This window comes from Notothenia coriiceps, unplaced genomic scaffold (genome assembly GCF_000735185.1).
Source record: "Notothenia coriiceps isolate Sejong01 unplaced genomic scaffold, NC01 NC01_scaffold00037246, whole genome shotgun sequence".
Taxonomy (NCBI): Eukaryota; Metazoa; Chordata; class Actinopteri; order Perciformes; family Nototheniidae; genus Notothenia; species Notothenia coriiceps.
In genome coordinates, this window is record NW_011369947.1 from 11569542 (window position 1) to 11584567 (window position 15026).

At 39.9% G+C, this 15026-nt stretch overlaps 2 protein-coding genes across 2 annotated transcripts in view; one reads left to right on the top strand and one right to left on the bottom strand.

Annotated features, from left to right (window-relative positions):
- The first annotated feature begins 8487 nt into the window (after window positions 1-8487).
- LOC104965789 (myoferlin-like) lies at window positions 8488-14391 on the top strand. Its single transcript, XM_010794798.1, has 16 exons — window positions 8488-9546; window positions 9649-9747; window positions 9828-9956; window positions 10269-10424; window positions 10520-10611; window positions 10700-10870; window positions 10961-11109; window positions 11386-11525; window positions 11608-11696; window positions 11787-11882; window positions 12348-12489; window positions 12580-12679; window positions 12796-12989; window positions 13258-13367; window positions 13567-13714; window positions 13801-14391. The coding sequence occupies exons 1-16, from the start codon at window positions 9460-9462 to the stop codon at window positions 13837-13839; spliced, it is 1941 nt and encodes a 646-aa protein (XP_010793100.1). The 5' UTR covers window positions 8488-9459; the 3' UTR covers window positions 13840-14391.
- Window positions 14103-15026, bottom strand: part of ptges3l (prostaglandin E synthase 3 like) — a 7701-nt gene continuing 6777 nt past the window's right edge. Inside the window, exons 11-12 of the mRNA XM_010795594.1 lie at window positions 14980-15023; window positions 14103-14892 (exon numbers count right to left, since the gene is read on the bottom strand). Of these exons, the coding sequence (XP_010793896.1) occupies window positions 14766-14892; window positions 14980-15023 (171 nt within the window). The 3' untranslated portion in view covers window positions 14103-14765. The remainder of the gene's footprint in view (window positions 14893-14979; window positions 15024-15026) is intronic.

Below are 15026 nucleotides of genomic sequence, written 5' to 3' on the forward strand. Positions count from 1 at the left end.
GTCTGCTGTCAGTCCCCCTGTCCCCTCAGTCATCACTGTGTTGCCTCTCCCCCGTCTCTCCCTCTCCCTCTCTATCTCTGTCTCCGTCCCTCTGGTCTCGTTGTTCCCTCCCCACACACTGTACATGCAACCCACTCACTGAGCTGCGTGTATGGCTTGTTATCTACAGAACATTAAAAAAGGGTTTGTATAAAGCAGATGGCTTAAACAGACTTTAATATTAGACACGATGCCTGCATGCATTACATTTTGTTGAGTCTTGCTCCAAGTGGAATATTTTAGTTCGGAGTGAGAGGTGTTCTTGTGACAACCCGCGAAAATGCTTGTGTTAACAGAAAAAACGTAACAGAGAGAGGTGCGTTGAAGATGATTTTACAAATACAATCAGATTTAATTTGTAATATTCAATAAAAACACTTTTATACATTTCTATACAATTTTTGTGTTATGGTGAAAGTTGTGTTGTCCCTATATGAAAACAGTTGTTGGACCACAGGAAAAATAACTTATGCAATGCTGTAGCTGATGAGTATTCTAATAAACTATGCATTTAATAAACCAATAAAGTAATGAGCCCATACGATTAACATGAGATACAAATGACATCTACATTGGTCTATGCTGGGTAAGCAAACAGCTAGCTTGTGTGGCATGGCAGTTGATTTGATTTCTGTAGAAGAAAATCGTTTCTGCAGAGCACTGTATCCCTCAGAGGAAGTTCACAGGGATATGAAGTTATAAAGGACGTCCCGCTGACGTAGAATATCAGCTGCTGCCTCTGTGTCGGTCACTCTGTTGGCATGTCACCATGAAATGCTGAGGGTACTTCGTAAAGCAAAGAGGGGAGAAGATTTGAATACCTCAAAAGAGTTATTGGACTATAGTTTTATCAAGTGCCTATACTTACTTAACTTATTCATTTTCCCTCACAACTATCTGTTATTAGCCATTGTTAGCAGCTATGCTAGTTAGTTACTAAGCAACCATATTGACAGTATAGAGTGGCGAATTCCCTGCCCTTCCGGGGGAGCTCCATGGGACCTTATTTCGGAAAAATTATGTATTGAAGTCAATGGAGAGAGAAAGATTATCTTTCGATCCCGTTTGAGTTGTGCCACGAATTACACATATGATATTTGTCAATTTAAAAGATAATTTTGCTACTCAAAAAAATAAAAATGTGTCGTAAAACTGTGAAGTAACACATTTTTTGGTAACGCTCAATGAACTACATCTCTGGTCTCGCAGACTAGCACAACAATACACTATGGCCGTCACTACTGTCTTGAAAAAAAAGTGATTGACTACCCTCACTATCACCACAATGAAACACATGAAACATGCAAAGCTGGCTGCCTTCCTTTGATTCTCTCTGAACTGCCTGATCTTTTTAATGTTTAATGTCAACCATTTGTGCAGATAGCATGAAGTAAAACAGATCGCCGATGCTAATGTAGCGTTAGCGTTAGCATTTCTCCCCCGGGCTTAAATGGTGTATTATTGAATGATCACACCGGTGTGACAGTACTCTTCAAAGGGTTCACAAAATATGACTACTCTTACTGTTTAACATTTTGGGTTACTTGATGTTACTTCATGTTAAGGCTAATAACAATTACAAGGCTAAGACTGTAATGCTAACTAACGTGCTTGCTACTAGCTAGGTAGCTAACTTGATCCAGCCACTCCTGGTCCTTTCATCAGACGGGAAGCGAAAGAACGAGCAAGACCCATTGTTGGTATGATAACAACCTGGTACTAAGCACACAGGCATCTTGTTAAAGTTATCTTATCTTAGCTATCTCTTATTTGGTGGAGGAAAACAATTGTGACATCAGTTATGACATCACTTACACGACTCTGGGATTTATAGTCTTGCACATTTTTCATAGTATTATAGTTCAACAGTTTTACGACAAACTGTGACTTTTTTGACATGGAAATGATTTTTTAAGATTGACAAACATCATATGTGTAATTCATGGCACAATTCAAACGGGATCGAAAGATACGTTTTCTCTCTTCATTGACTTCGATACGTAATTTTTCCGAAATAAGGTCCCATGGACTGGAAGTAGATGGGCGTGACTTCGCTACTCTATTGAGAATTCCTTATAGCTAGCTGCCAAGATTGAGAGCTATCTGTAACGTATTACAATGCTTTATCCAGCAGGGGATTGTGGGTAAGTTAGGAAAATAGCAAAAGTCCTTGTCAGCGGTGAGTTTGTGCGAAAATGAATCCATAATTTACTGTTTACTGAAAAATTACTGCAACAGTCACACTGCATTTTAAAATGTGATACTTGCATAATTAATGCATTGTCCATCTGTTTTTAAGTATTTTTTGTGTGCATGTGAATGAATCAAACCCTCCCCCCTGAATGAACACATAATACTACTGTCTATACCAATATTGATATCAATGCGTCACACTTATCCTGCTGTTGGTAGGTTGCACTATGGAGCTGTAGCTGAAACTTGGTGTTGCCCCGTGCTGCGTTCACATGCAGTGTGAACGCAGGACTACCAAGACTAGCAAAACAACTTTGACTTTGTGACAAGAAACGCTATGTTGTTTGGCAGATAAGGCTGGGAAAACATTAGTCCTTCCTTTTTTAGCCTTTGCTCTGCAACTGTTTGTGTCGCCATGTTTTCCGTTGTCCCTGTGGGGAGGAAACAGGAAGTTAGGAAAACTAGGGATCACATACACAGCAAACTAGATCTGAAATGTAGTAATGGAAATGCCACAGCTATTTCTGCCTTGCTGCAGAACAGGAGCTGTTAACAGGGTTCACTGCTTGCTAAGTATCTAGTCCTCCTTTTGCTGTTTATTTGAAATAAACTGCTAACATAAAACGCAGCACTTCCTGTGAGTGGGAGGATTTTTCCCAGGAAAGGGCTACCAGACTGCTAGGTGTTTAGAACAGCCAGTGCAAAACATGTCCATGAACTCTGTATTAGATTAGTCACTGCTGTGATATATTCACTTATTTCCAAGATGAACAGACATTTATTTATATGAACATGCCGCCACTTACAGTTCAAACATGTTGGCCATGTGGTATAACCAGTGTTGGAAATTAAAGCGGCCACATTGTTCTTTTGGAGGTTTTACCTTTACTGTCGAGTGTTATATACTGTAGGCAGCACAAGATACAAGATGTGTGGCCACTTAAAAATTAAAAAAACTATTTTGTGCGTAAGGTTGTTGTTTTTAACGTGTAATAAGCCCAAATAAAATGTCTAGGTTTAATGAATGAGACAAAATGGCAATTCATTTAATTGAATCAAAATAAAATGCTGGTTGAGTGTAGGATTAGGATTTATTAGCATAAACTAGTCATATTTTCTTGGGGCATTTTCGCCCTTTGCACTCCTTCATTTCTGACACTGGATATAATGAGAGTAAACCTCTGGTTACATTGAAGATAACTGGAGTTTGTAGCATCTTACACTAATGTAATAGAGGAGGCAAATGACATCATATTAGCAATTATCTGGTAACTATGCACACAATAAGAGGCGCAGCATGCCATTGGCTGTGAGCACAATGTAACACAAACGCTATATGCAACCAAAGCTTTGCATTAACCTCAGCCGAGAAAAATGCTTTGTTTCCCACTTTGCGAAATGAACATCTTCTAAACTGGAGGGAGTTACCTTTAAGTTCCATCTTGCCATACATGCGGGGTCATTTTGTCGACATGTAACAAACACTTCCCCTGACAGTGTGGATAACAGATGGCGCGTATAGTCGTTAATGATCAAGAGTTTTGTTGTTCTGCTTCCTGTACAATTGTATGTATCTGCTAGAAATCTTTCCTTAGATCCTTTGGTGTCAGATCTACACTCTTTGTTCCTTCATTTCCATTTCCATTTCTCTCTCTCTCTCTCTCTCTCTCTCTCTACCTCTATATATATATATATATATATATGTATCTCCCTTGCTTCCTCCCCTCCCCTCTCTGCCTTTCTCTCTATCTCTCATCTGATATACCTCCCGGTCATTGCTGAAGGATAAATTAGGATTTTTTTTCATGGTGCTGACAAGCAGAAAACTTTGTTCGAGAGGGTGCATACACTCATTGCTACATACATATATAGCAATTTAGGGCTGCAAAATGGGTAGGATTACAGCCTTCTGTGCATCATGGTGCTACATACACTGCATATTTCAAGAAGCTTCAGCAGGGCTATCAAGGTGTAGCAGCTACCAGAGAGTTACAGTTCCTCCTCAGCTCTGTCATCCTTTGTTGGCCTGTCTGTAAGACCCAGTGGAAACAGGACGTAAATAAGACCGCTGTCTATAGACTGTCTGCCCGGCTTGTTCTCTTCAGAGAGATATGTAGACCCCCACTCACGCTCACACACTCACGATCCTGCTGCTGTTGCATCACTGCGAGGCTCCTGCATGCAGCAGATTGTTAATATCTCTGAAAGTTGAGGTGGTATTTGGAAGCTCCTTTTGTGCCGACCATGGAAACGTATAATCCCCTAAAGGGGGAACTGCAAAATGGAGTCTGTAGGTTAGTGGAGGACAGCCCATAAAGAAAGGCACCCTGGATAAAACAGAGTGGAGGTTGAAGTGAACATCAGGACATACAAACATGCCCCCTGGCGAGCTGCTGCTAGTGAAAACTCAGTGTGCTCTATGCTGCCTTCAGCCCACCTTATAGCTTTCTGTGTAGAGTCGCACATAGCTCTCCTTCATCTTAATTTTGTTGCGAGACTCCAGTCTAGAAGCAACATTAGATCGTGTATTCCCAGATATAGATTGATAGAGACTTATAGATTCCCCATTTGAATCAATTAAGTTAATTTAATCTATTGTAATCAACAAATGGCACAGTCTAGTATCGATGTCTGCGCCTAATGTCCACAGCTGTCTGTGTTTTTATTCCTCATATTTATGGAGACTTTGCATAACGAATCTATCAAACTGAATCCCCGGCTTTGCTTTCACTCTGAAACAAAAGGTGTTTCGGATTTTATTTTGCCTCTGTGCTTGTTCTCGGAGCAGTACAGTGTGGGGGGGTGAGGGGAGGAGAGCATGTGCAGATAAAGAAAGGGTGGGGGTAGGAAAGAAGGGAAATTATATACAGTAAAAGCTCTGCCGGCATAGGGCTGCCTCTGCTCCTCGTGTCTCCCCCCTCTCTCTTTCTCTCTGCTCTATTTATAACTCTATGGGAAATTGCTGAGTGGGCTCTTCCGAGGGTTTTTGCTGTAATTGATTCAAAATGCAAGTTGTCTCTTTAGTGGTGAGAAAGAGGAGAAAAGGATACCCGGTCAGTTACATGGGCAGTATCACACGCAGGCCCTTTGCCTTTTAAAACTGGATACTTTTGTTGACCAGACTCTAAATTACCGTAATAAATACAATACAGCTATTAGAGCCCGAGAGCTCTAATGACTGTTACGGAGCCACACCCATGATATCATAACACTGTGGTTCACCAACTGCTGTGATTCATCTCCAGTGTAAAGTGCACTGCAGTTGGAGGAGATTTTATATGTCATGTCTTCTTTTCATTTCACTGCAGTAAAAGCTGATCTATCAATTATAGCAATAGAGAGATTGGATCAATTACGCCTGGCCGGGTAAAAGCCATGATACTCTCATAATTCAAGACATTTTAGTATTTTAATCACTCCCAAAGATATATTTTTACTCTATTTTCTCAACATTGCATTGAAATGAGGGCCTCTTGTGGATTCATTTAACTCTATTATGGCTTATGTATCCTCGCAAATCCAGTCATCTGACTGTATCTATGTGTAACATGTGTGTAATAACACTGTAATTACAGTTTAATATCAGCCTGTCTTCCTACAAAAAACGACCAGATAAGTCGATTGTTCAGCAGCTTATTGCGACCCATAGTCACGTTTTAAAGTGTAGCACCTCTAGTGGTCGTGTAAGAAACAACATGCTCCCGTTGTTTGCAAATGCTCCGGAGGGTCGTTTATTCACAAATAACCCTCTCTGGAAAATCCTAAATTGTGGAATAGTTTGGCCATTAAAATGCTTTTTGATTAGATTTCTAGCGAGAAGTGTATATTGTACTTTTAGAATCTACGTCCAGTGGATGTGTAGGATCTATAGTTTGATAGATATTACGAAGATGATTTGAGGACGTAGATTCTAAAAGTACAATATACACTTCTCGCTAGAAATCTAATCNTAAGTTCACATTCCCCTGCAGCATTGACAAGTGGGATGTTCAGTAGTAGGCCGAATCTGTGAAGAGATTCAGATGCAGATGATTAGGTGCTCATTTTGGAATTTTAATTTTGTTCTGAGTATGTGTTCATGTACCACAAAACTTGGTGGTACAGCCAGAAGGGAACAGAAGTTCATATTTCCCTGCAGCATTGGACAAGTAGGATGTTAGGTGTTCATAGGCCTTGTTATAGAAAAGTGGCCTTTGATGTTGTTCAAACTTTAAATAAACATTAAATAAATAATTTTGTATTGAATTTGTCTTGCTTTTATATAGCATTATTGTTTGTGAGATTAAAATGATCTGTTTTACTTCAATTACCAATGGCACCATTTACCCCAGTGTATTGTCTCTAATGGCACAACTTACCCCGCACCGGGGGCAAGTTGTGCCACAAAACCACTTTTTTTTCTAAAGCTATATTTCTCAAACAGTTTATTTAAGATCCGAAGTGATTGTTCCCAGGGATGCACAACATCCTAAACTATATGTACATATTTTAGTTGGAGGCATTACTGTAATCCCCTTGCTTTAAAGGCACTTTAAGTAAAAATTGGCACTACTTACCCCACTCTCCCCAAACACTCCACTGGGCCCTCCATGGCCCAGTATAACTAGTTCACTGGGCTTCTGTGTAGGCCTCTCTGTCCACTTGGCCACTGGTTCTTAGTTCACTATGCCTTTCTGTCCCAGTATAACAAGTTCATTTGGCTTATGTCTGGGCCTCTATGTCCAAGTATTAACACTCCACTGGGCCTCCATGTGCCAGTATAACCAGTGCACTGTCTGTCCCACTTCACTCCTGAACATTTGTTAAAAGTTTTTAAACTGATTGGGGCTCTGCAGTTGCATCAGGGTTTATTGTCACAAACAGCAGGAGGGTTTCACACTCCTTACAGAGGGAAATAGTTCCTCCATCAACACAGAACTCACTGCTCCACCGTGAGCATTAGCATTAGCATTAGCCACACCCAGGAGAGACCTGTTGGTGACGCAGCGCGGGTGTGGTCGCAGCAGGTGTGTTTGATTTGAGTCACTTAGCGTGCTCTGCGGGTGGGGCATTAAACAAGGGATTAATTATTACAGGCAGACGCTCCTTTCTGCTTTTCATTTTGTTAATTAATAATGCCAAACATAAACATAATTGCCATCAAGGTGTGATACTTCATTTGATTGCGTTTTTGTTGATGTTTCCTGTTGTTTACTAGGTGATTTCACCGGAAGTGCCGTTCATGACCCAATTAGCATTTATTTATTTGTATTTAAGGAAACAAGATCATAATCACATCTCTGAGGTACAATAACATTATGTAGACACAAAAGTGTGTATATCAAAGAAAAAACCGGAAAGAAAATTAAAAGTGTTTCATGAAAGAATTGTCAAACAGGTTTCTTTTTTATTATACTTTCTTATTCCTAGGTTCTCTTATGCTATGTTCATTCATTTCCTTCATGTCCATGTGCTTTCTTTCCATTACTAAAATTAACAGTACAAATAAAAATAGTTCTTTATTGAGTGTGACCAAATGAAAGTCCATGAAAGATGTTTTGACTTAAGATACACGAAATAAATCAGACACAGGTGATCTAATTTATAGATAGGGATCAATATCAACCCCATACTTACTCTCACCCAGTGGCGTCGCCTGGCCTGGGCATTCGGGGCTAAAGCAAGGACAATTCTCCCTCAATAGAATATAATACATTAACCGTGCTTTACCTGAACCTCCTCATGACACTGGAGAGGACGGCAGGATTGTAATTTCCCGTGTTCAGTGAATGCAATTATTATATAAAAGATTATTTCCAAGGTACACCTTCATATGATCATTATAGATATAAAAATAAATAAGAGAATAAATAAAAAACAGTTATGAAACACTATATGACAGTAAAACAAGAATAGAGTTTAAAAGGGGAGTGATTTGTAAAATATCCATAAAGAAAAAGAAAATCTGTTTACAGTTCTGTTTTCATATTGGTGTTGAGAGATCATAGATTAATTTCATGTCAAACCTTTATTTATCAGGTGAATCCCTTGAGATCAATTGATCTCNGCCCTGGACTTTTGCCTTCAGACGTAGTTAATTACTAAGTTATTACCCTATCCGATAATGATCCAATGCAGAGGAAATCATGTCATATAATACATTATTTTATATATATTATATATTTATATAATCTTAAAGTAAAGTGGCCCTTAGAGAGCAACCGTAATGCTAATGTGGCCCGCGATGGAATTGAGTTTGACACCCCTGATGTACTGTATGGGCCATGGAGCAAATTAAGTTACCAGGCGTCGCATAGAAGTTACTAACGTTATTTAAGGTTAGAAGTACAGTTTCCAATGTTATACTTCAAGTAAACGTTTGACAATTTTGGGAAGTGTGCATATTTAATTTTCTGCGGAGAGTTAAATGGGAAAACAAATGTTGTCAATTTAGCAAAACATAATTTAAAGCTTATGCCAATGGGCCAAACCAAACTTTTTCTCATAGACTTAAGTCGGGAAAGAGACGTCTATTAATCAGCAGATTCACTCAATAGCCCTTATTTAAATCATTATGTTAAAAAAATTGTACATTTGTAACTCAGATCACCATGGATGTAGAAAATCTACTTTACGGTTAATGTTTTAGTGAGTGAGCTTAATGAGTGAACTTTACAGAAACAAGCTATCTGTTTTCAGTCTGTAGGCTAAGTGTATCTAACTAAGCTACCTGTTTCCAGTCTTTCACTAAGCGAAGTAGCTAGCTGTTTCCAGTCTTTCACTAAGCGAAGTAGCTAGCTGTTTCCAGTCTTTCACTAAGCGAAGTAGCTAGCTGTTTCCAGTCTTTAAGCTAACTAGCGAGCAGTTGTCACTATTTCTGCTAAATTAAGCTAAGTAGCTAGCTGTTTTTAGTCTATGCTAAACTAGGCTAACTATCTGCTGGCAGTAGCTTCCTTTTTAGCATACGAGTAGGCGAGTGATATCAATCTTCACATCTAACTCCTGGAGGGAAAAAAAGCAAATAAGCAAATCAATATATATTACTACCAATGCCCTCCATGGTGCCTCTTTGCCAGAAAAGAGACTATGGCCATATTGCAGTTGCACTTTACTGCCCTTTGTTACGCCCTTGTTTTTGAGATTTTCTTTCTATGGGGATCTCCTTATCAACCTTTCCTTCACTGTTTTTCTGTCTTGTCAATAATTGTAGCCTACTGTATGTGATGTTTGTATTTGTATTTGTCATTTATGTTATGTTGTATCTGGTTGTTTTTTGTGACTTGTCCTCTGTTTTGTGTCACCTCGCGTCCTCTTTCTCCACAGCTTGTAGAGAAGGTGAGAGTAAAAAAAAGATTATATCCCTGAGATTTTAAATCCTTATACCACATGCATACAACTATATTCATCAAATTTAACATTGTGAATTTCAATATTTAGGAAAAAGAGACAGTCGACTGGTGGAGTAAATTATACGCTTCAACTGGAGACCAGCAGAAATGTGGCCCGTACCTCAAAAAAGGATACGACATCCTCAAAGTAAGTCTGCTTATTTTCTTCTTCCCACACCATCTACTTTAAATGTTGAAAATGACTTCAATGTGTCTGTGTTTCCTCAGGTGTTTGACTGCGAGCTGGAGGACGTCCCAGAGTTCAAAGGGCTGACTGACTTCTGCTGCACCTTCAAACTGCTGCGGGGCAAAAATGAAAATGGGGATGATGACCCCAGTGTGGTTGGAGAGTTTAAGGTAGTTTGACAGAACACTAACACTTCATAACATCTATCAAATATTTAGCAAAACATTGTTTAATTGATTTCCTGTTGGACAGAAAAAAGAATATATAACTTGTGAATGGAGTTGAATCTCCTCCGCTCTGGACCAAGCCCAGTTCCTGAAGATGTAGTTCGATTGATTTTAAATGGGCTTGTATGAGGTGCTTGTCCATAGTTGGTGTAAAAGAAGATGTCCGTTTAAGCCACCAACAAAAAGTCCTCATAAAACTTCCCTTCGAACATCGAATCCATCCCTTTTTTTAAGTGTGTGTTCTTGTACCTGCAGGGTTCATTCAAGGTGTACCCTCTATCAGATGACCCTGGTGTTTCCCCCCCGCCCCGTCAGTTCAGAGAGTTGCCAGAGAGCGGACCTCAGGAGTGTCTGGTCCGGATTTACGTGATCCAGGCCATCGACCTACAGCCCAAAGACAATAATGGCAGGGTGAGAAAAAATCCTAAATACCAGGAATAAAGGAAGCATATTTTGTGGCCCAGTTGGAAACCTCTGCTTGAACTTGTGTCCTGTGTCCTGCTCAGTGTGATCCGTACATAAAGATTTCTCTGGGAAAGGACACGATTGACGACAGAGACCATTACTTACCCAACACCACCACCCCTGTGTTCGGAAGGTAAATTGACAGATTTAAACAAAGACTACAGATCATTTTATTTTTTTAAAGGGTAAACCCTCTCAAACAATCCCTTTGTTTTGTTCAGGATGTTTGAGACGACGTGTTTCCTGCCCCAGGATAAAGACCTGAAAATCTCCGTCTATGACTACGATATGCTGACCCGTGACGAGAAGGTCGGCGAGACCGTGATTGACCTGGAGAACCGCTTCCTGTCCCGATATAACTCCTATTGCGGCCTGCCACAAACATACTGCATGTAAGGAAACGCCTCACAGGGGGACATTTTAGAAAAATAACCTAAAAACCCTACAATTGGATCCTTACTTTATATCTGTTTGCGTCTCAGTTCTGGTATCAACAAGTGGCGGGACCAGATGAAGCCGTCTCTGATTCTGGAGAACCTGGCTCGGATGAAGGGCCTGTCCAAACCCAGGACCGAAGACAACGGCACATCACTCTCCTTCAATGGAAAAGAATACACGTTGGCTGAGTTTGGTAATGTCAATGGTCTTAAATATAATATAATAATAGTTCAAACTATTGCCAACATAACTAATATTGGTGATGACGATTTTGTTTCCAATGTCCCTCAAATTGTATTTTTTGTTATGTTATCAATCAATTATTAATAAAAAATAATTCTGGCACATTTATTAGTTTATCCATTTAACATGTTTTTTTTGTTGTGGGTTGCTTGACTGAATCTTTGTTTCCTTAAGTATAATAAAACATAAGCCTAATAAAGCTGTAATATTTATTTTTCACATCCAGAGAACACCAACGAGATCCACGAGCACTTGGGTCCCCCCCGAGAGCGCCTCTGTCTGCACGTGCTCAGAAAACAGGGACTGGTCCCCGAACACGTGGAGACCCGGACCCTCTACAGCACCTTCCAGCCCAACATCTCCCAGGTCAGAGGTCACAGCTAAAACCTACATGTGCACATTCACCCTGATGCAGCTATTTTGTAAAACTGTTAATGTGTTCATTCAGGGAAAGCTCCAGATGTGGGTGGATGTTTTCCCGAAAAGCATCGGACCCCCTGGACCTCCCTTTGACGTCACGCCGCGAAAGCCTAAGAAGTGAGGACTCTTTAACCTCTTTGGTGCTTCATCACTGGTCCCATTGAAATGCCACTGAGTTATTTATACTTACTGTGTTTGTATGTTCAGGTATTTCCTGCGTGCGGTCGTCTGGAACACCACAGACGTGACTTTAGACGAGGCCAGCATCACAGGAGAGCACATGAGTGACATCTATGTCAAAGGGTAGGACTGATAAATCATTCAAATAAACTTTATGGCAGGAACATTTTTTTTATATAAATTAAATATGACTTTGTTGAGTGCATTGGTGACAACTAGTTAAAGTGTTCTAATGCTGCTTTCATGCCTTCATTATTTTCACTATTTTTTAATGTTTTTCATTTTGTTGCATTATGAGTTTCCAACACTATTACAGAAAAAACACTTGATATAAAAATAATCATATACTGTACATATAATTATTGAAAGAATGATAACAAAACACTCTATTAGAAAGAAATCCACCAAACAGGGTCGGTTACATTACAAAAGAAAACTATACAATACTGGATTATTCAGAACTTGCTTCAGTGCTAAAACTGATTTTTATAGATTTTATTCGTAATTCTTTGAAAGCAAAGCTGTGAAGGAGGAATTACCAGGGATCTGCTGAACAGTAAATGTTCACTCAGTTTGTTTCCTCTGCAGCTGGATGGCAGGCATGGAGGATGAGAAGCAGAAGACGGACGTCCACTACCGCTCTCTGGACGGAGACGGAAACTTCAACTGGAGGTTCATTTTTGAGTTTGAGTATCTGCCGGCCGAACAACTCTGCCTCGTGTCCAAGAAGGTGAGGCTGATCTGGACTGACGATCAATTGACCTAGACTTATAAAAAAAAAGGGCAATTTTAGTCAAATATATTTTTCATTATTCACCAGGAGCGCTTCTGGAGTCTTGACAAAACCGAGTTCAGGATTCCCCCCAAGCTCATCGTTCAGATATGGGATAACGACAAATTCTCATTGGACGATTACCTGGGTGAGACACATTTTGAAGTTAAACAAAGAGAACTTTAGGTGTTTCGAGTCTTTCATTTACCTACAGACCACCTTTACAAAACCTGACCATCATAGTGTAACACTCTGTGATCCCAGGCACGCTGGAGGTGGATCTGCGTAACCTGGTGCCTCCTGCCAAGACTCCAAATAAATGCTCTCTGAAGATGATGGAGGACCCGCAAATGGGATCTCCAGTCAAGAAGGAGAACGAGAAGTGTCTGTTCTCCCAGCAGTCCGTCAGAGGCTGGTGGCCCTGCTCCATCGAACAGGACGGAGAGAAGGTCCTGGGTGTAAGTGGGAATTAAAAAGTACAACTGGATGTATTCATTTTTTGGAGGGAATAACAGGGGTCGGATGGGCAGCAAATGTGGCACAAGATAAAGACCTCTTGTAGGCAATTCTCATCAAGGACACTGTTGGCTTGCATGCTTAAGTTTTAGCCCCAAATGTTGCGCAACTCCTAAATCAAAAGTTTATATGTTGCCGCTCGATGAATAGATTTGAACATTCAGAAAGTCCCGGAGATCGTCATTGTCATTATGTCGGCTGTGCTTACAGGGCAAAGTGGAGATGACTCTGGAGATCGTAGGTGAAGCAGAAATAGATGAAAAACCTGCAGGAAAAGGCCGGGACGAACCCAACATGAACCCAAAACTGGACCCTCCCAAGTAAGACCCCACCCTGTGAAACAAACCCTTTTTTTACACTCGGCAGATTAAATCTAAATTAACTCATCTCATCATTTTTTTTAGATCAAACAAACGTATTCATTGTCATTCATTCTCCACTTAATTACCCATTTTTTTATCTTGCTTTTCTTTACCACCTCCTCTTGTTGGACTAATAATTATTATTTGATCTCATCAGACGCCCAGAAACGTCCTTCTTTTGGTTCACAAACCCATGTAAGACCATGAAGTTCATCGTGTGGCGAAGGTTCAGGTGCCTCTTCATCGGACTCATCATCCTCATCTTAGTGCTGCTCTTCCTCGGCATCCTGTTGTACTCCTTACCGGTAAGAATCCACGAGAGCATAAGGAGGGTCTTTATGATTTATTCTTGAGAGAAGCTGTTATTTAAAATTATTTTCAATTTTTCCAGAACTACATCGCAATGAAGTTGGTGAAACCTTCGCAATAACCCGACAAAGGAGAACTGGAAAACTGTCTAGAGGACGATCACGTTGCGGCCAAACCACTGTCAATATCTTTTTATTGCCTATAGTATTTTATAAAGGTCTAAATGGGGAAGGGGTGCTTGCACATTTGCACTGTTATCTTATCATGAACACTTAATGACTACACTGTGATGGACGTGACTAATAACTAATGTTTCCAAACACCGGGAAAACAGAAGCCCCTGTATCATTTAATGCAATACAACCGTCCTAATTTAACTTTAAAAATGTGTAAAAGGTTCACTTATAGGATTTTAGATTGTGTTGTAGGGTGTCACTACTCGTATGTTAATGGGGTGATCAAATAATAAATGAATATATAATAACTGTTAAAAAAAGGTAGGAGTTATTAGGACTGTTGTTTTTATTGCATTACTCTATACAAGGGTTTCTATTTTCTGCCTACTTAAATGCCAAAAACAATGTAAGACCTAAGTTACCAACAGCATAAAAGTGTCTGTATTTTGTACATTACATTCTCACTGGTCTTTTAAATTAAAGTTATTAAAAATGTCGTTCAAACAGTGTTGGTTTTTGTTGGATCAGTCGGTAGAAATGCATTTTTTATGTTGCAAGCGGCTGTAAACACCACTAGCAAGCAGGGTTTCAGAAACAAGACTCAACACAAAATCATATCACAGATAAGGTTTAAGGAAGAGTTTTTAAACAGTTAAAACTGTAAATGGCATTTAACATTCAAATATGTACAGCACATGTTGTACAGAGGTCCATGAAATACAAATTTTCAAAAAATTATCCAATTTCGTGGTTTGTGTAATGACACTAATATTTAGTGTTTACCACAAATCAGGTAAGCGATCCTTTTTAATGGCTTCTAAAAGTCGTATTCATAAAAAAATATGTATTTGTTATTAAATCATTGCTGGGTTTATTCTTCCCGTTTGCATTGCTGCTCCAGTAAAGCTTCCACCTCCCCTCTGCGTGCCAGGCTGTTAGCTTTTCCTTGGAAACGTCCATTTTTTCCTGCCCCCTTCCCTTGGAGCATCTCCAGCACCCTGGAGAGCACAAGAAATGAATATCTCACCCGCAAACAACTTTTTTTTTTTAAAACAATGGCTACATAATGCGGTGTCGTCTCTTACCGCGGGCCCATCTCGGCCACTCGCTCACTGGGTCCAGCCAGTAGGAA